This window comes from Paroedura picta, chromosome 1 (assembly GCF_049243985.1).
Source record: "Paroedura picta isolate Pp20150507F chromosome 1, Ppicta_v3.0, whole genome shotgun sequence".
NCBI classification, from domain to species: Eukaryota; Metazoa; Chordata; class Lepidosauria; order Squamata; family Gekkonidae; genus Paroedura; species Paroedura picta.
This window is the reverse complement of record NC_135369.1, coordinates 148033847-148056155: the sequence shown is the minus strand read 5'-3', so window position 1 is coordinate 148056155 and position 22309 is coordinate 148033847. Positions and strand designations below refer to the sequence as shown.

Here is a 22309-nt window from a genome sequence, read left to right as displayed (position 1 = left end):
GATTAAATTATACATATGATGCAGCCCTAACACAATACAATAGTGCTATGGATGGATTACAGTGAGGAAAGGAAGGCAGGCAGGAAATGGAGCTTTCACAGTATCTTGATGAAAAATAATACCTAAAATTACAAGGGCATCTTGTCTCAAGACCAACACATGCACCTAACATTTCAGTCTTCCCTGCTCCCTTCTTGACAATGGACTCCCTTTATCTTTCCAACCTAACACGTGTAGTCTAAACTAGCGATCCCCAACCTGTGGGCTGCGGACCATGTGTGGTCCTTCGACTAACTGGAGGTGGGCCCCGAAGGATGCCTTCTCCCCCCCCGGCCCTTTACTTCATCCCCCCCCCCCGCCCTTTACAACACACTTCATTGTTGTGGCGTGTCTGTATCTTATTTTGAACGGATGTTTAAACATTACCATAGCAATCAGAGAGCATTAGGAAAGTGGTTGAGAGTAGAGGAGTGAACTACCCCCCCACCGGGCCTCAGTAAAAGGCGTTGAGTGGTCCCCGGCGCTGAGTGGTCCCCAGTGATAAAAAGGTTGGGGACCACTGGTCTAAACCAGTGGTCCGCAACCTTTCTAAGGCTGCAGACTGGTGGGGGGAGGGCGATCCGGAGGCAACGCATGCCATGCATGCGCACCTGCGCATGTGCAAACACAGATGTGCATGCACAAAAATGCTGCACATGTGCGTTTGGGGCCGCGCATGGCGCAAATGCACATGCGTGGTCTTGCCACGCATGCGTGTTTGCAGCAGCAGCCCTGATTCCCTCCCCCCCACAAGAAGAAGCTTGCCGGGCCACAAGCTAATCGGCCACTTTGGCGGCCGATTTACTTGCGGCCTGGAAAGTTTCTCACTGCAGGCGGGGGGCGGGGAGAGGGAGCCGCGGCCCGGCATTGGGCCGTGTCCTGGTGGTTGGGGACCACTGGTCTAAACCATGACCCAAACCACATATCCCTCCCTAATTTACTCTCTTTTTCACATTCAGCCCAGATTTTAAGATTATGAAGAGCGGTTTCTCAGGCTTCCTGCGGAGGTGGTGGGTTCTCCATCTTTGGAAAAAATTTAAAAGAAGCTGGATAGCCATTTGACAGAGAGGCTGAATCTGTGAAGGTTCAAGGGGGTGGCAGGTTACAGTGGATGAGCAATAGGGTTGTGAGTGTCCTGTAAAGTGCAGGGGTTTGGACTACTTGGACTAGATGACCCAGGAGGTACCTTCCAACTCTATTATTCTATGATTCTAACTAAACCAGTGCCCAATGGGACTGATTTCTTGGTAAACCCAACTGACTTCGGTGGGATTACATTGCTTAAGTGGGTTCAGTGTCGCAACAATCTTGATTACAGCAATGTCTACAATTTAAATAAGAGTTATATCATGCTGAAAGGATACATAGTTCTAGGATCTTCATTATGCAGGCTTTCATTCCTCTCTACTCCCTCCATATTCATTTTAATTTGAGTCTGGCTTCAATGTCTTTTTTGAAGCACTCAGATTACACATAAAGAAAGTGAAAAGGGGTTAGAATACTATATATATATATATATATATATATATATATATATATATATATATATATATATATATATATATATATATATATATATATATATATATATATATATATATATATATATATATATATATATATATATATATATATGTTTATGTGAGGATAATGGAAAATGATTTGGCATGATTTGGCATATATTTACCGGGAAATTGATTGCGAACAAAATTGTGCTGGAAGGTTATGTGTGATTGTGATGATATTAAATGACTGTAGATGGTGAAAACCAAAAGGCTTTAAATGAGAATTCTACAATGAGAATTGCATAGTGTCAGTATATTATGACTGAATAATGCAGGGACCTTGAATATTCAGATGAGATGTTATACATGTCACAAGAGTTCAGAACATGAAAGAGTTACTTAGCTTTAACCTGTAACATTGTCCTCATCTTCTTGCTCACATCCACCATCATAGTTGTTTTTGAGCATTACCAAATCTACATCCACACTCTGACCAGGTAACATGCCAGTTATATTACCCAGTTACATTTCTCAACGTTTGCTCATGCTTACTAAGACCAATTAATAAGAGGCTGAATGCAGCGGCAATGCACTGTGAAGCCTATCAATGATAAAATGTTAGTTCAAAATTGTAGCTCAAGAATGTGTGTAAGGTGAGATGAGGGGCACTGGCTTTGCGCAGCTCAGCTAGAATTTAAACTGAGCAATTCTGTGCAGCTCCATTTGCTACTTAATGTAGCTCTAAAGGTATTCTGGCCCTTTGGTCTTCTGCAGTCACAACACAACCTTCAGATTGCTGAAGATTCTTCCTACTTGTGCTAAAGAGGGGAGGGAGAGAGGAAAGGGGTAACACAAAGTTCCCCTAGATCTATCTGCAGTGTAGTTCTAAGCCCATTGATTTAAGTGAGTGGAGAAGGATGTAATTAGGATTACCCTGTCAAAGGTCTAGAAGGGTTTGTTTGTTTTAGAAAAAGAACTCTTCCTCCTTTTTAAAAACAGGTCTTCATACCATATCACATACTACTTTGAAAAATCCCTTCCATTTCAAAAAATATCCAGTGTGGCATATCCCCTTTGAGCATACTGGACTAGTTGAATGATTCTTTGGGTACTGGTAATACTTCCACATCTGAGGTACAAAACAAACAAACAACTGTTTGCAGAACTCTATCACAAGCTCAATAAAATCAGAGTCCAGTGGCACCTTTAAGACCAACAAAGATTTATTCAAGGCGTGAGCTTTCGAGTGCAAGCTTCCTGCTCTTCTTCTTCCTGTTGGTCCTAAAAGTGCTACTGGACTCTGATTTTATTGTGCTACTTCAGACCAACACAGCTACTCATTTGAATCTATTACAAGCTGTTAGAATTACAATTCATGCAGGATTACAGTTCTTGAATAGAAAATTCATATCTTGCCAGTTTTTTTAATAGAGTCACCATCTTGTATATAAGTTCACAATTCCCATGAAACGTGGCTCACAGAAACCAAGCACCCCTTTAGTTTGAGTTGGCTTTTTTGTTTGGCTCAAGTTGTGTACTGCCACTTCACTGGCCTGACTCACAGTTTGTTTCTGGCCATGCTGTGTGCCATCATGTTATCACTGAAATATAGATGAAGCAGAAATCATAGTTGGTGATTTCCTGAGGCTGCCCTACACTTACTTGGACCAATGGCGCTAGTTAAACTCAGAGAGTAAAGGCTAAGTACCAGCAGGACTCTGTAGAGGGCAAAAAGACAATTGACAGATAAAGGTGAAAAATCGGAGAAACTAGTCCTAAAGGCAGAGTTTACATCCTGGCACAATGCCACACAGGTATGTGACTTACCTAAAGAGCAAAGATAATGAGGACAAGTTGACATTCAGGTTGGAATGAGTGCAAAGAGTCCTGGCAAACTTCCCCTCCCCCGAGGTATATCAAACCTGAAAGTTGTAACCTAGTTTTAACTCAAAGATATATTTGTGCATTTCCCAAGAAGCTTCTGCATCACTCCTGTGAATTTGTATTCCAACAGTGAAGTAAATTCTGTGCTGAATAATTTTTATGTGCATGATTAAGAAAAAAAAGTGTTCTGCGACTATGATTACAGGTTGGGGTTTTTTTTGGGGGGGGGATTGTGAGCAGGGGGCACTGCAAGTGGCTATACACATTGCCTGCCCAATTACAAGCGATTACTGAGTTTTGCATTCTTTACTGTTTGCCTTAATTTGTAGCCGGTCCACAGAAAGTCCACTCGCAGTGCTCCATTTTTAAAATGTGCAGCTAGTAATGCAATGGCCTGTATTAACCTTCAAAGGAAGCCAGTTTAATAGGCTTCCAATAAAATACCAAGTAGTTTGCAGATTCACAGACATAAGTATCCGATAAAAGGGAGAATCAGAGCCGGCTGAAGCAGTTTGCTGATTAAAATACTCATTGGACTCTATCTCCTTGCAATACATGCATACGAATTATTAGTTCCATACAAGGTCTGACACTGGCTGAAAAGGCAAGGGGTGGCACAACAAATGATTTTTGGAAGAAATCCTAACGCTCATTGCACTTCCATTCATCACTAAAGATTCAAGGTGACAATTCTTTGTATTCAGGATGTACTTAATAATTTCCTTTGTGGAAGCTCTTTCTTGTGCACCAAGAGCCTATCTTCTCCTAAGATCTGGGTAGCACTACCAGTTCACAAATGCCAAACAAAACAAAAGAAGGAGAATGCAAGTGGCATTAGATATGAAGAAAACAAAGATGACAACCTCTATGAATTAATTATCCCTCTTGAAGGCTTGCTGTCTGTGCCCCTGCTAGTGTGATGTGGCTTCTGAGCAACCAACAATAAAAAAGACACATTTGTTGTGACTCAGTGTACAGCTATTCAGAATAAACAGGTTGATGGAGCAGTAATTTTATCATCATCAGTCCTCTCTCTAGTCCTTATAATGCAGCAAATGACTTCTACTCTTTGTAAACAAGCCAAATAATATCTGTCTTCCTGTATCAGCAAATTAAAATGAGGGAGTGACCCTTCTTTTGTCTAATGGCTGGGGGTCCCCAGCCTGGGGATATTTCAATGACTCCCTGTCTTTAGGGGTAAAGGCTGAAGTCAGTGTCTCGCTAAAACATGTAAACATGTATATGGGCAGAATGCTCTTTTGTACCCCACTTTTTCCTAACCAAAGGAGTCTTAAAGTGGCTTACAATCGCCTACCTTTCCTCTCCACACAACATGCACCTTGTGAGGTAGGTGGGGCTGAGAGAGTACTGAGAGAACTGGGAGTGGCCCAAGATCACCCAACTGGCTGCATGTGCAGGTGTAGGGAATCAAAACTGGTTCTTCAAATTAGAGGGCAGCACTCTTAACCACAACACCAAGCTGATGCCACTTTACAGATTAACACTGACAGTCTGAGCACTTATCTACCCACTATGCTCAATGACAAGCAGTTATCACAAAAAACTCATGGCATTGGTGAGATTTCATTTGATTACTGATTTTTGCCTTTGTACATATTTTAATTCTGTTGTTAATTTGTTCAAACTATGTAAGTTGGGGTGCTGCTTGTTAATAGTATTAAAATGTACTTCTTAAACTGTTGGCTGCCTCGGTGGCCCTCATGAAGGCAGAAAGGTAATATACAAACAAACGAATACATAAACTTAAATGAAACACAGAAATGGTGCTCTTAAAATTCCTCATCACTCTCCACCTCTCCACCTATGAGAGTAGGTAAAGCATAACACAAATATAGCTAGATGGAATGTGGGGAAGAAGCAAGGATGAGTGTGTACAAAAGATGGCATCGTAAACTGAAGGCAAATGGAAACAGAACTTGGGGGCTGAAAATAAATGAAGGAACGGTACAGATGATACTTTCCCTTTACTAGTACTTGTCCTTTACTGGAGTTTCCTGTTAATTTGCTATAGTCATAGATGTTTGACGTCAATTATTACAAAAATTAAATACATTCTCTCTAACAACAATTTTTTTCAAGATACCTTTGGAGATTATAAATACAATCCAGGCCCTACCTATGAAGAGGCTCCCCATCAATTCAGCATGTAAATTCCAGGAGTCTGTAGAACTTGCACCTCATGTAGGGGGAAAGGTTTTAGTTCCCACATGGTCTGTCACACAGAAAGTGGAAAATGAGGAAGCAAGATGGCCAAACAACACTTGATGTAGGAATTCACGCTATGAGATCTCTAAATATCTTAATGGTCATCTAAACACAGCTGTGAGAGTCAATTCAATTAGAACTTAGACATGATAGCCCTCTTTAAGTATTTGAAAGGTTGTCACTTGGAGGAGGGCAGGATGCTGTTCCCATTAGCTGCAGAGGAAAGGACGTGCAGTAATGGGTTTAAAGTACAAGTACAACGATATAGGCTAGATATCAGGAAAAAAAATTTCACAGTCAGAGTAGTTCAGCAGTGGAATAGGCTGCCTAAGGATGTGGTGAGCTCCCCCTCACTGGCAGTCTTCAAGCAAAGGTTGGATACACACTTTTCTTGGATGCTTTAGGATGCTTAGGGCTGATCCTGCGTTGAGCAGGGGGATGGACTAGATGGCCTGTATGGCCCCTTACAACTCTATGATTCTGTGATTCATTTACTTCTTTTTGCTCAGCATTTTTTTTGCAGTCTAACAGTGTCATCCTAAGCAGACTTGTACCTTTTTAAACATCAGCCTGCATGTTACAATTTTAAAGCATCATGTCTGGGTTTCTCTGATGCAATTTTGCTTCAGATAGCCTCATGTCAGCTGCTAGAAAATTTGTCCCCCAGGTACACATGGCCCCACGTGTGAAGGGGGAGGGGGAGTACAGTGGAGGGGTATAATGGCATTCATATTCCCCTCACATCTTTTTGCCCAACCCATCAGTACACATGCCTCCCTCAGCCCTTTCAGGTAAAGAAACAGTACATGCTGAAGCACCTTTTACTTCTGTGCCATGGTCCTCATCTAAACTGTGATCTCTAAGGTGATACAGTACTGCCTGAGTCCAAGTTTGGTTGGGGAAATGCAGACACAACACATTAAAAACTGTAACTTGTAGTTTGGCCCTCAATCCCTGACATCGATAGGTTAGGTGGATATTGCTCTGCTAAGGATGGTATTCCAAATATTCTCCACAAAGCAGTTCTACTAGGGATGACTTGTAGGTATCACTGTGATTAATGATGAGCAGTAGGTTTAGAACTGATCAAGGAAAGCCCTTTTTCATCAAAAGAGTAATTAACTTGCAGAATTCACTGCTGCAGGAAGTGGTGGCTGCATAGATAGCTTCAAAAGGGGACTGGATACACAAATGGAGCAGAGGTTCATTGGTGCTTATTGGCCACAAGGTATAGATGGAACCTCTTGTGGCGCAGAGTGGTAAAGTAGCAGAAATGCTGTCTGAAGCTCTGTCTATGAGGCTGGGAGTTCAATCCCAGCAGCCGGCTCAAGGTTGACTCAGCCTTCCATCCTTCCGAGGTCGGTAAAATAAGTACCCAGCTTGCTGGGGGGTAAACGGTAATGACTGGGGAAGGCACTTGCAAACCACCCCGTATTGAGTCTGCCATGAAAACGCTAGAGGGCATCATCCCAAGGGTCAGGCATGACCCAGTGTTTGCACAGGGGATACCTTTACCTTTATAGATGGAACACTGTGCTTGAGGCAACATTGTGCTGAACTCTTGGTGCTTGTGGGGCAACAGTTGGAGTGCTGCTGAAGTTCTAGTCCCACTGGTGGACCTCCAGATGACTCCTGAGTTTTGGCCACTATGTGACACAGAATGCTGGGCTGGATAGGCCTTGGGCCTGATGCAGCACAGCTTCTCTTAGGTTCTTATGATTATCCAGAACTGTGCATTCAAGTTTATTCAACACATTTTATTTTTGGCGCACATCTCCCCTGTAACAAGCTTTTGCCCTTCAGAGTGCTATTGACTAACTTTTTCTCCAAGCCACTGGTCTGCATCTCCATTTCGTGAACAACATTCAGTCTCTGTTCAATACCCCTGTCATTTTCTGTTATCACTTCTGTTAGCCTCTTTAAAAGCTCTTCTCTCTAGAGGAAGTGAGGCCAGACTGGTTCATCTCCACCACTGAAGTGGAACAGGAAAAAAAAAGTAGTGTCTCAGCCATTTAAACAACCTTAATGTTATCAAGTAGCCGGTGAAGAGGTAAACTCATGTCAGGGCTTTGATTGCATGTAAAAAACTAACATGTTTGAATATTCCTTCACTTAAAAATAAAGCCAGACTTATTCACATGTCCCTTTTCTATCAAGGGATAAATATTTCAAATATTTCAAATAGATAAATTCTGTGTTTACTTCAGCCACAAAACATTTAAGAGACATTTAAGTTTAGACATTTAAGTTTTATCGCTGTTTTATTATTTTATGTTGTAAACCACTGTGAGTTGGCTGGCCGGGACCAGTGGCCTAGAAACTGGTGGTTAGAATATTGCATTGGGGGGTCAAATCCCAACTTTGCCATGAAAGTCCCTGGATGACGATGGACTAGTCACTGTCTTGCCTAACTAGGATTGCCACGTCTTGCTTGGACACCCGCAGGGAATGGGTTTTTATATCCAGATTGGGAAACTCCTTGAGATTCGGGGATTGTGTCTGGGGAGGACAGAGGCCTCATTGGGGCATGATGTCAAAGAGTCCACCCTCCAAAGCATCCATTTTCTCCAGGGGATTGATCTCTATAGTCTGAAGATGAGATTTGATTCCAGGGAATCCCCAGGTCCCATCTGGCAGCTGGCATCCCTATGCCAACCCTCACAGGGTTGTTGTTGTTAGGACAGAACAGAGGTGGGTAGAGTGATGTTCCAAGCTGCTCCTGGACCTCAACTGGGGAGAAAAGTAGTGCACTTACTTATAATAAAAAATAAATCAATCAATATAAGGAGGAAGTAACCATACTGGTACTGTTTGCAAGATTGATAGGAAACAGAAAAGGTCCTGAGGTTTTTATATTGATGAACTGGTAGATACTACCCTACAACACACAGAATCTCCCAACAAAACATCACAAAAGGTATAAGAACATAAGAAGAGCCCTGCTGCATCAGTTCAGAGGTGATTCTAGTCCAGCATCCTGTTTCACACAGTGACTAACCTGTTGCCCTGAAAGGCCAAACATTCAGGGTATAGAGGCCAAGGCCTTCCCCTAAGGATGATTCCCAGTACTGTATTGAGATGTCTGCTGCCTCTAATTATGGATTGTCTCTTTAGTAACTGCGGGTAGTAGTTACTAATGGACATATCCTCCAAATAACATAAAAGTAGGGGAAATCTTTCTCACACACAACTTCTGAAACAATATCCTTTCACTTCTGCGTGAAATATTGGGTAAATATTTGTGCCACTACTTGGTGTGACTTGACTGTTAGGAGCCAAATAAAATTGCTTTGGGAACTGGTGAGATGTAACAGCTGCAGCTTGGCCACCCCTATCCAGAATTATCAAGTTGTTACAGTCATACTGAGAGGAAAAGAAAACATTTAGAACTTTTCTTCAGATGGTTTATATCCTCTTCTCTTTTTAACATGAAAGGGCTGAGTATTCCTGATCCCTTCCTAAGAAGCTGAGGCAGAATAGCTTAAATAGATTTACATTAATATAGATTTTAAAACAAAACTCAGCTCTGTACCCGGTTTCCTGTTAATGTATGATCTTACAAGCTTTCTCCCCCAAATTAATTTCTTTGTGGCTATTTACTATGCAAATAATTATTGCAGTACAGTTTACATCCATAATGCCTTCAAATGGTATTTGTCCTCAAGTGCAGGCAGAGCTGAGCTCTCCCTTAAAATAAATGCTCCAGGAAGGTTGTGGCTTCCTGAAAAATTGGTAGGATCTTCCTAGGCATAATTGCCCCAGTTTTTAAGTGTTTAAGATTAATGGTGTGATATTGGTTACGTATAAGGATGCATAATCGCCATTTCTCATTTTCTCTTGTTGTTTAAATATATATGTTTATATGACAAGGTCTATAAATATTCTTAATTAGTTCCATTACTTTAAACATGAAAGGTAAAAATGACATATGAGTGGTGAAATATTTACAACACTTCTTCCATCATCAGCTAGTTACTCAATCATCTTTACAGTATATTGGGCAAGACAAATCTCCAAGATAAGAGTTTAATATGAAAAGTGACAGAAGATTAAGGATGAGCCTACCTGTGCTATTATCTCTCAAAAGAATCCCCCACTATATAAAACATGAATGTTCATTCTGTTCTGACAATAGTACAAGTAAAACCTCCTAATGGTGATACTGTGACACTGGATTTCTACAAATTATTGCATTGAATAAAGCCAGAACGAGTGTCTTTCAGTGCTGGGATTTCATGGGATTTGACTTGGGAGCTGCATACTAATGCACAATATGAGGAATCACTCAAAAAGAATAAAGCAATGTTCCTTTAGACTTCAACATTCCTCCATCCTGTTCTGATAACCCTATTCATTCTCTGAGTGCAAAGACCAACAAAGTTTTATTCAAAGTGTGAGCTTTTGTGTGCATGCACACTTCCTCCAACAGAGGAATTGAACCCAAAGTACTGGTTTTCTTGTCCAGCAAAGAATGATCACACTGCATTTTTGGACTTTGTGATGTTGTTACTAATTTGCTACTAATTTACTTTGCTACTAATTTACTTTCTCTGTACTCTTATGATCCCTATTCCATTGTCTGAGGATGTGTGCATGCACACCTAGGCTCATGCCTAGAAAAAATCTTTGTTGGTCTTAAAGGTGCTATTGGAGTCAAATTTTGTTGTGCCACTTTAGACCAAAATGGCTACCCACTTGAATCTGTCATTTCCGGAGTCTGGCTTTTCATACCATGAGTTACATCCAAAAATCACCAATGCAACATTCTGACAGACACAATTTATACCTAGAAGTCAATACACCTATTTTGCTATTAGCATAATGTAAACATAACAGCTAGTTCCAGTCAAATGACCTATATTTTGTACTTAGAGGGTACTGTTACAGAAATATGGACCAGTGGACCCATGTCGGCTGTTATAAAGAGAGGGAACTCTATAAATGAAAGAAATGAAAGAAAGTGAGTATTTTCCCATCAATAAGGCAATAATACTGAATCCAGAGCCACACCAGTCTCTTAAATTGATCAGATAAAAACATTCTTCAGAGTTCAGTTAACCCCGCACAGAACTTCAGCTTGTGCAATAAATATCACATGCATTTTGTCCAACTTCATCTTCATCTCCTTTATGTTCATCTACTTGAACACAGCATTCAGGCATTGACCCAAGACTGAAACAGCTGTTTCCTGAGGTTTTGTGAATGATATCTATAGCTGGAAATAATCAGCACCTGCCTTCAGAGACACAGATAATCTCCTTCAGTAGCTTAATATAAATGTCGAGGACCAGCAGTGAAAGTACAGAGCTTCAAGGAACATAGATTTCAAACCCAATTTAATAATTCAGAATCTCTGATAACATGGTCCTAAATAGGTCCTTAAGAAGATGCCTTAATATTCAGTTAGAAGCTTACAATGGACATGCAGGAAGTGAAAATGATCCTGCTAGCTACCTAGTTCACAGCAGTTGAATAATTCCTCACTGCATTTGTTTCTCCCTGCTAACAGGGAATCTGGGCCGCGGCCCGGCCGCGCATGCACGCTGTGTGGGTGCGGGCGCGCGGGCGCGCTGTGCGGGCGGGGCAGTTGCCCTTCCGGTCCCCAGCCGAAAAAAGGTTGGGGACCACTGCTCTATATGGCAACCCTTTTAAATACTTGAAGATGGTTATCAGATCCCTTCTCAGTCGTCTCCTCTCATATTAAAAGTATGTATGCTTGCCTTTTTAATCTAGCATTTGTTTTGTCTGTTCAGGTTAATTAAATGCAGATTTTAATTATTGCATACAATACTCTGCTTTCTTTGTTGCTGTTTATCTGTGTTTATATAAATGTAATTATAAACTGAATTAGTCCAACCAATGCTTCTTATTACTGAAATGGGTTCAACTGAAATGAGATATTAACAAATACTGAAATAGTAACAAAAATATTTACCTTGACTGTTTGCTGTGAATGTAATGCAGCCACAGTTTTTCCAGCCACAGTTAAATGAACAGTTAAATAACCAGGGTTTAGAGAATTGTCTTTAAAGATGCTTAATTTATATTTGATATATTTTCATGATATACTTTCATATATTTTCAGGCAAAATATTGTGAGGTATCACTATGATATAAAAAAATTCTCTTTCTCTGTATAGTTTATTCTTTGAGGGTAGCAAGGGTTGTAATATGAGAATTTCATAGGGAAACCTTACTCTATCCACCCTCTTGATCTTGTCCCTCAGCATCCAAAGGACATTTAAAAGGAACACAATTTGAGTCCCCCGAAGATGCCAAAACTGCTGTTTTGACATGGTATAAATCAAAGTGTACAGAATTCTTTGGGAAAGGGTTAGAGAGATGGAAACATTCCAGAAGTATATAGACCTAGATTTTGGATATGTCAAGAAACAATAGCTTCACATTTTGGTATTGTTGTTTAATAAGGGTTTCTATGATTTTGTAAAAAAAACTTTAAACTTATCGTGTATTTATATATGTGTATGTATATATATTTGTATGTATTTGTGTATGTCTATATATGTATGTATGTGTGAGTATATATACAGAGAGAATATATATATACCACCATAGTATGAACTACTTTGAATTTTTATAGGCTATCTCTGGATCTACTTTTAATACAACAATTTGGAGTAAATTTCAGTGTAGGAAAAGAATAGTCATTAACTGTGCAGAATAGGACCAAAATATCAGAGTACTTGTTTTCTAAAGAAAAATAAAATAGGGCAAGAGTTCATTATAAGGATGATTCTGTTGCCTATACAGGGTTGAGAAGTCCAAACTTTTCTAGAGCATGAAGGGTATGGTAATGTAGACATATGCTCTTCAAGAACATGCTTAATGAGCTTGAATAGTTCCAGTAATTGCTTTATTAGCATTGATATAGGGAAGGAGGTAACTACTTTTATGTATAATTCAAGCAAATGGCCAGAAAGGCAAAAAAACAGAAGTGTTCACATTATTGATTACTGAAAAATCTCATTTAGAATGATCACACTTGAAAAAGAAATGAGAGAATTTACTTAGCATCAATTTGATACTCACATTCAGAATATGGAAACAAATTTCCACCAGTTTTAATCTGAATTGAAAGAAACAAAAATTAAGAAGTTTAATAGGAATAAAAGAGACTATGTTGATTCCAGGGTATACAACAGGATGTCCTCCGATATCTTCAAAAAGAAGAGGATTGGAGAGCCAGTTTGGTGTAGTGGTTAGGAGTGCGGACTTCTAATCTGGCATGCCAGGTTCGATTCTATGCTCCCCCACATACAACCAGCTGGGTGACTGGGCTCGCCACGGCACTGATAAAGCTGCTCTGAACGGGCATTGATATCAGCGCTCTCTCAGCCTCACCCACCCCACAGGGTGTCTGTTGTGGGGAGAGGAACGGGAAGGCGACTGTAAGCCGCTTTGAGCCTCCTTCGGGTAGGGAAAAGCAGCATATAAGAACCAACTCTTCTTCTTCCATCACTCTATCAGTTTGTCACTCCATCAGTTTATGGATACCTTTATGAACATTTTTAAAGGACATTTTCCCTCATACATCAGAAGAGAGGAAGAAAGAAAATGTAATAGTTAATGTGTTCTAGATAAGTCATTACATGAACATGTATTGAATTTCTGTTTTCAGAAACCAGGAGAAGTTTTTTTTACTCATAAAACAGTTTCAATTAGATTTTTTGGCAATACTAATTATGTTGCTCTAGCAGTATTTCACCCTAGCTCTACTTTTATAGCTGTGTCCAATAATCCATACTTTACAGTTTTTGAATTATTAGTAATTATTAGTAATGCAAGATTTAAACTAATTGGAAGCTTTTTCTAGACAAGGATGGTATAATTTATCTAGATGAGATCTGTGATAGATGATGAATTTCTGGTTATTAAGGAGGTTGACAAAGGCAATGTCATTATATTATTAGAAGCTTTTGAATGGAACATACACACATTGTCAAAGACACTGGACAGCATATTTCTTACACTATAAGAACTGTAGTTCATGAGGTATTGGTTTGGGATATATATTTACAATTCTGTATCAAAGTTTATGAAGCAATATTCCAGGGTTCCTGTGTTGTATAATTCTTAAAATTCATACACCAGCTTCCTGCTACTTGGAAGACCTATAACATTTGATTTGGTTTCCATATTGCAATCACTTTCTTGATATGTTGATTTAACTTTATTTTTGTCATCTTGATACATTCAAGACACCAAGGATTTTATAACAAAGAGGGTACCAGTATTAATCATCATAGATATTAATTCTCTCCACACCAGTATTCCCCTATTTTTAATTCAAGTGACATCCTGAAACATCCCACATTCTTCCTCATGGCACTAGTTGATATTACCTTAAAGAAATAATATTCCAGATTTGTCTGATCAATTCTATTATCAAATTAGAAATGCATCCACAAGAGGTTCTTTAGCTTTTAATTTTGCTAATTTGTTCATGTCTTCCTTAGCAGATTCCGTCATGCAGTCCTTATATGATTAATATGATCTGACATAACAGATATATTGATATTTTAATATATGCTAACATAAACTTAAAGAATTTGTTACATGGATATAATACACACCATGATAAAGTTTACTAATCCGTTTAGTAAGGAAGTCCTTCCATTGCTGAGAGAATTAGATCAATGTTTCATTGCTTAAACACTTAGGAGTTCATTGTTACAATTTTGTTTTTTTCCCCTCCATTTGGACTATGGAATAACTTTCCTTATGGGCAATATTTGTAGCTTAAAAATAATTTTATTTTTGCACAGGATTACAATATGTAGAAGTCTAGCTTGGGTCATCAAGTAACTGCTAGAATATACCCTACAAGAATCATAGATTCAGCAGCCAACACATCTGAGCAAATATCTAGAACCACGGTATTACAAAATAGAAACAGACCTGTTCATAATATCCTTCCATGAGTGTTCCAGTGTGGTCAACTGTCATATTCCATTTGGCATTTGATTAAACACATCCCAGGATGCAGGAATTCCCCTTTGATTAGATTCAGGAGGACCAAGAACTTTAGGGAATTGCTTACTCATTCTGATACTGGCCTTAGGCCTATAACAGTGCTTTACTAGTTGATCACCTTAAATATGTTCTTTCTGTTCTCTCTTGAAACTTAGGGCCATTCCACATGACTGAAATATAGCAGACGTCTTACCTTTGGTAAACGCTACTAAATCAACATTCTGCATGATGTAGTACACAATCTGCAACACTCCTGCACACTCCTGCAAAAATCGCTCCGTTGTAGCGCTTTTCAGGAAATCCAGAAAAGTGGATTCCCCCTAAAAAAACTGCTAGACTCTTGAGAACAACCTGCAACACATCCGAAAAAGACATGTGCGTTCTCAATGTAGCGGTAGAAAGAATGTCCCTCCCTTGCTCTCACTCCCAAACTTCCGGAGATGGGATCGCCATTTTTTTCCCTTAGACTGGTGAAAGCAACAAATGAGCGAAGCTTCTCCGGCTAAAGTCCCTCCACAGAAGTGATTACCAGTAAAACAAAGCTCCCTACTGCAAGTGTCTTTAAAGTTCCCAAGCACAATACAGCCCCCTGTTCGACACTGGCCGTAATTTCGGCCACAAATCGCACTCATGGGGGGATTTTTTATTACTTGAAGAGCGTGTAAACAATTAAGTGCCAGCTCCTACACCAGCAAAAAAGGTCTTTCTGAGACAATGAATGAACACATATTCGTTGCTACTAGTGTTTTCAGCTTTTTAAAAAACAGTTTTTAAAGGGAAAGGGGCTTCTTGGAAGCACGAACACAACAGTTCATTGGCTGTTCTGTTGGATTGATGGCCAGGGGCGGGAAGAAGCGTGGAAAAATATTGCTTCCTTTGTTGCGATACCAGCGAGACCGGAAACCTGTGGGGAATGACTACAATGCTACTGGGACTTCAATATTACACTAAAATTAAAGGTATGCGGAATTCCACTATTTAATATAGCGTTTCTGCATACTGAAAACTTTCAGCACAATTGGTCCCAAGTATCCACAGGATGTTTGAAAATTTCAACTGTATCATTTCTCCAATGGCATCACCAGATGGGTCATACAGAAGAAGAGGTGGTTTTATATCCCACTTTTCTCTACCATAAGAAGTCTCAAAGTGGGTTATAAATTTCTTTCCTTTCTCTGCTCACAACAGACACCTTGTGAGGTAGGTGGTGCTAAGAGATTTCTGAGAGAATTGTCACTGGCCCAAGGTCACCAGCACACTTCCTGTGGAGGACTGGGAAATCAAATCTGGTCCTCAGAGTGGAACTGAGTAGGAATCATGGAATGGAGTAGAAAATTCACTTAGGAGGAATGAGGTATACAAATCCTCAGTATAATAACATTCTCCAAACATAATGCTATAATCAGGAAACCCATGCCTTCACCAGCATGCTGGTGGCTTGTAAGAGATCAAATCAAGTGAGCAAATTCTAGATCATGGCTGCTGTTAAAGAAAAGGGGAAGATGCTTCTGTCTCTTTACAGAAAACACTGTGAACACAGTGCATGGAACTTTTGATATATATATCACATTGAAGAGAAATATCTTTTTAAAGGTTTACTTTATTTTAACTAATGAAATGGAAAAGAGAATTAGACATAAAAAATCAGGATGTCTGCCTAACATGATCCACAAACAGTGTAAGAAATATTTTTCTCAGTCACCCAGTTTAAATTGGCTGGGTTCAGGAACAATAATTCAAGTTTAATCATTGCCTGGCCCCTGCTTGATAGTTTGCTGTTCATATAAAACACACAGAAAAGAGAATTGCCTATATTCAAGCACTAGGCATAGAAGCAAAATCAACAGTTATCTCATGCATGCATATTTTACAGCTTATGGTGCCCAGTGATGGGAAAGCTCATAAAAGCAGCATTATGTTTGCATGGTCCTTTGGCCATGGGATTAAGGATGGATGCAAAAAGAGGACCTATTTGTTGGTTAGTTAGGCAGTTAGTTATTTGTTATAGTCTTTGACCAGGGTAGAAAATATAATCATAATTGTTGGTTGCTTAGTGAAGGATACACTGGCTCCCCTTTTCATCTAGTAGAAGGAAATCACAAAAAATATTCATCAGTTTATAAAATCGGATGCACATAAATCCCTGTCAGATTACAGCGTTGCGCCTATTCAGTTTCTCTATAAAAACACTAGCACTCTAAATAAGAAATCTGTTTCCACTACATTGTGGAGAGAATCTGTAAATGGGTGTATTTTGCGAAAATGTCAGGTTAGGAAACTGGGGAATTAGCTTCTCATTGTCAAGCTTGCCAACTAAAATCACCCTCTTCAAGTACAGTTTCACTACATGTGTAGTTAGCCCGCCATTAGCTTTTCAAATCAGTAAGCCATTTAATGCTTCAGCCTTTTTTTGAATGAGAGACACTGCTGCTTCAGCTACTAAGATGCAGATGATTGAAGATATGTAAGGAATGTAAAGATTTTTTCTCCTGCCCCTTCACTGACATATATTCATCATTACACTTTTCCTGCAGGAAAATATCTTCTGCCTGCAGGGCTGGAGCAGAAGTAATACCTTTTTCTTTCTGGTGTATGTTATAAATGAAATCAATTAAATCAATTGAAATTTTATATAGGACAGAGCTATAAATTGTTATATTATTGTAAGCTGAATAGACCTGCTTTTTTCGGGGGAAATCCCTCCTTAAGCCTTACTATCTGGAGGATCATGTGACTAATCTCCAGTCTTCCATTCTCTGGGCAAGGTGCTTGAGCAGTGGTTGCATATCAGCTCCAGTAGCTTTTGGAAGAGATGAGTTTTCTGGACCAATTTTAGTTTGGCTTTGGGTTTGGAAACTGGATCAGAAACTTCTTTCATCACCTTGGTTGTTGACCTCTACCAAGAACTAGACAAGGGAAATATGATCCTGCTAGTTCTGCTGGATCTCTCAGTGGCTTTCAATGTTATATATATACTAGCCCATTCGTGAGAATTGGCTTTGAAATGCCCCCCTCCCGCCGTGGCCGCCCAGCAGACACATAGAGGCAGCATTGCCCCCCGGGTGCGGCATTTCTAGGCCCGGTGGGAAAGCCTGCTTCCCCCCTTCCCCCGGCAGTGGCGCAGCCTTCCCCTCGGGCCCAGAAGCACACCCAGGGGTGCTTCTAGGCCCAAGAGGAAGGCCTCCTTCTTTACTAACGGTGCCTGCTACTTCTCTGTTGCTTTCTGGCCTGTCCTGGTGAGGGCTGAGATTGTGCCTCACCCAATTGGCTAGAACTGATTCGTATCTTCTGATTGGCCCCTCACCTGGACTGGCCCTGCCCACTCTCCACCCACTTCCCCTTAGCAAAATTTGAAGGTGGAAAGATGAACCTGATGGGAAAAGTCATCAGGAGGTTTGGACTGTGATGTCAACAATATGTGGATGAAATTCAACTCTGCCTTTCTTTTCTACCTAATTCCAAGGATGCTGTTGATATTCTGGACTGTGCCTGGGGCTGGATGAGTGTGAACAAGCTGAAACTTAACCCTGGAAAGGCAGAGGTTTTCTAGGTTAGTAGAGTGGCAATTCCTTTTCAAGTATTCTTTTTCTGTTCTCTTTTCTATGTTAACTTTAATAAAAGCTGCTTTATCAGCATTATTTTTTTAAAAAAAGAACCTCATGCTGGAATACATTGTCTTCAGGGTGCCAATGATATCCTGTTTAATTATGAGTGAATAACGCAAACCTATGCTTGATTTTCTTGGGGTGCCAAATGTCAGCTTCTGCTCACCTTATAATGCTGCCTATCTATCTTGGGGTATCTCTCTTCTGCTACCTGCCTTAGTGGTGCTAAATGCAAGTTTTCAAGCCTTTCATTCAACTCTGCCTGGCTTATGGTGCCAAACTCTGCCAGCTTGCCAAATGAGAATAAACTGCAGTTTGCAAACCTGCAAAGGAACAAAATCAACAACTGCCCATATGCATGCCTACTCTGTGTGGCCTCACTTTGAGGAATGGCCTGCTTGAGGAGGTCAGGATGCTTCCCACTCTCCTGGCCTTCTGCACAATATGCAAAACTGAATTATTCAAGGTGGACTTTTCTATAAAGGCAACAGTGTTGCGTGGTACTAAATGATTAACAAGGATACTTGTTAAATTATTAAAGACTGTTTAGCTTGCTGAAACTTCTGTGTAATTTTTGCACCATTGAATGCAACCTTCCTCAACTTTCTCACAGTTGAGAAACCCCTGAAACATTCTTCAGGTTTCAAGAAACCCCAGAAGGGGCGCAATTGTGCAGAATATGGTTGGGAAGCATACCTGTGTACATGGCCATCCCTGTTCTTCTCACCCCCTCCAGGCCCATCATTGGCCATTTTGGGAGGTGGGTGGTGTCAACATGACCATTATCCAATACATACACACACACGCATACCAGGACACCAAGGATAAAGGGAATATATAAGATTAAAGAAATGTCATATTACTTGGCAAACTTTTTCCTACTATTTTTGTTGGAAAAAACTAATAGCACTGGACTGAAGTAAGAGCAGCATTCCAGGCTTGGCTCAGTCTTTCTTTCCATGAACAAACTAGTTTACAGAAGGAATTTTTCCTACTGTATCTTTTCATCTCCAGAATGAAACCTAATGCATTTGATTTTGATACCTAAAGTGCATTTTGACCAATACTGTAATTTGCAAGATCAGTACGGAATAAAATATTCTAGTATTGAGGCAGATAATACTGTGTGCATACTTGTATCTACAGCTTTCAGCTATGACAATTAAAATATTTTCCCTTCCACTCTACCTCTTACAGTTGGAAAATCCTTTTCAGACATAATTTATATTTCATTTTTCTATCTTCTCTATTTTTAGCAAACACACACAAGTCTCTCTGCAGCAAAGCCTGGGGTAATCCATACCTGAGTGTGATAGGCACGAGGGCATTTTTGCTAATGGAAGAATTGGCAGTCACCATCACAATGTCCTGCGAACCACAGCCCAGCCGTGCTGTAGGTCTTCCTTCCACAAGGTAGAGGTGAAGAAAGTGATCTCCTGCATCCTCATCACTCACTGTAAAGACAATAAAATCACTTGCTTTTTTAAAAAGTCAAACAACATAACATTAATTTTAACCTCTAATTACCCACAGTATATAAATTGTATTTCCCCCCCATATCATTTTCCCCACATAGACCATAAAATAATAAGTATATGGCCATAAAATAATAAGTACAAAAAAAAAAAGGAAATGATGTTTTCAAATAAAGCCTCAAACAACAATGCTGGTGTTTGCCTCAGTGTAACTGTTACAGAACTGACAACTATGTGGCTATATGAAGAGTCCTGAGGATATAATTCATGCTTCCTGTGAATTTCTTTCATCCCTGAAGAATGCCTGGAGACATTCCAATGGCACTTCAGAATCTCTAAGAATCTAAAGTTATACAAAAGGACTCTGTTCTTGTCAGTAATAAGCCAGCACTCCCTCATCTTTGGACACAAAACACCAGAACATGCTGTCATCTTGCCTGTTGAGTAGACCAAAATGACCAGAGTTTGGTGGAGTAGAATGAAGACATCAGATATTTCCATAACATTTTTCTCAAGAAATAAAACCACATGATTACAAATCAATTCTTTGAATAATGCTGCCGGCAAACCAAAGATTTGTGTTATATAAACGTATAAAGAAATTAGTGATAAGAATTCCAAAACCTGTCAGTCACCTGACATGGATCTATCGCAGGAAATGGAATAACTGAATTCACATCTATGGAAGACTGAAGTCTGTGGAAGGCTGCTAGGCATCTCTGATACTACCATTGCTTAATCCTAAGGGACCAGTGGCAGTGTCATTTTGAAGAGGCCAGGATATACTGCATGGTTAGAAGAATCCTAGTGAGAAGAATTGACTTTTTATACCCCACTTTTCAATAAAAAAGTAGCATACAAACTACCCAAAGCAGTTTACAAAAATCTTTCCCCTCCCCACAACAAAAAAACTCCATGAAATAGGTGGAGTTGAGAGAACTGCTCTGTGAGAACTGTCCTAAGAGAACTGTAACTGGCCCAAGGTCATCCAACTGGCTACACATGGAGGAGTGGAGAATCAAACCTGGATCTTCAGACTTCCATTCTTAAACACTACAGAACACTGTATCCCTTACAGCTCAAGCGAGTAACCCACAAGCATATGTAAACTATCTTTATACTATGGAACAGAGATTGGGGTTTCCTGTCTACCCAGACGTTAGTGTTGGATAATTGAACATCCTCTCATAATTTCATATGGAATTCTCTTTGACCTTTATTTCAGAGACCTTAAAAAGTTTGTTGTATGCAGCTGGGATACAGAAAAAGTAACATGCTTGACTCAGAAATAATTTGTCTGCATATTTAAATGTAACTTGCATAACCCCACAAAAACAACAATGGAATCATCATATTCTGCATACGAAAACAGTATCACTGCACGTGGTTTATGGTTTAGCAATCTCTGTTCTCCCATTAAATATCTATGGAAAGGTAATTGGGAGGGGGGAGTCTTATTGATAAATGATTGAAGAAAGATACTTTTGTCCTTGCATTTCAGGAAATACCTTATAATCCATTAGAGTCCATGTGCCAAGCATTCTTTTCCAAATTAGCTTCTTGTTCCTTTAGGCTATATAGTAATTTTCTATGAATTATGCATTCTCCTATTCTCTCCCCACCCGATCTCTCTCTTATTAAATAGCCCTCTATTCTTTTGGCAGCAGGGCCCATATTAATAAACTCTTCTCAGGAACATTTGGAGCCACTGAGTAGAGTAGAAGAGTTCAATTTATTGTTGTGAGAATCTGCCCTACAGTCAATAACTTTCTTTTCAAATCATGATAGTTTAGCTGAGAAAGCTTTTCTCTACCATGTCAGCAAAAGCGACATGTGTTTTTAAAGTCATTTATTTTTATATATATACTTGTTAAATTTTACACCAACAGCTGAAAAATTAAAGTGCTAAATCAATCAGTCACCTCAGTGCAATGTGTTCTGGGCCTGCTGAGCTTGTACTTTGAGAAGGATGAAGACAGTAATGGTGCAAATAGCCTGGCCAACTGGATCCTTCCACTTAAACTACTCTATGGGTGTTGAACAAATCAAGGCAAGTTAGTACTTCTTGTGAAAAGAATTGGGTAACCATCCACTGCTGTAAAGTGAAAGTGATAGTTTTAGAAAGAGGTTAGGGAACATACATAAGGGATGGTTAGTCTGTTCACATGGCAAATACAGACCCTTCATTACCTCAAGTTACACTTTGCCGAGAAACTGCTTAGGGATTGTACATTTTATTTATTTTTTATTTATATTTACTATCTGCCACTCCTGGACCCAGCCGGCTCATGGCGGTTTACAATAAAATGTAAAATCCACATAAAGCACATGTAAATGCCATAAAACACACTGGTGGCAAAAACCACTATATGTGCTCCCCCCTCCCACCCATCCACCGCCTATAATAGCAGCCACCACCACACCCACACTCAGTGGGGCAGGATCTTTTGGCAATGCCTGGCTTATGGGGGCCTATATCAGGAGGCCCCCCATTTACAAGCCAATAAATTTTGCAAAGTCATCATTTACTTCCTAAACACTATAAAATGACAGGGAGATGGAGAATATATTTTTCATCTAG

General features: G+C 39.8%; 1 protein-coding gene and 1 long non-coding RNA gene across 2 annotated transcripts in view; one reads left to right on the top strand and one right to left on the bottom strand.

Moving 5' to 3' along the window:
• Window positions 1-22309, bottom strand: part of LOC143822494 (protein eyes shut homolog) — a 672231-nt gene that overhangs the window by 136802 nt on the left and 513120 nt on the right. Inside the window, exon 24 of the mRNA XM_077307707.1 lies at window positions 19557-19707. Within this exon, the coding sequence (XP_077163822.1) occupies window positions 19557-19707 (151 nt within the window). The remainder of the gene's footprint in view (window positions 1-19556; window positions 19708-22309) is intronic.
• On the top strand, window positions 1938-19641 carry LOC143822502 (uncharacterized). Its single transcript, XR_013226171.1, has 3 exons — window positions 1938-2041; window positions 18112-18198; window positions 19510-19641. It is a non-coding gene; the product is annotated as an uncharacterized LOC143822502 (long non-coding RNA).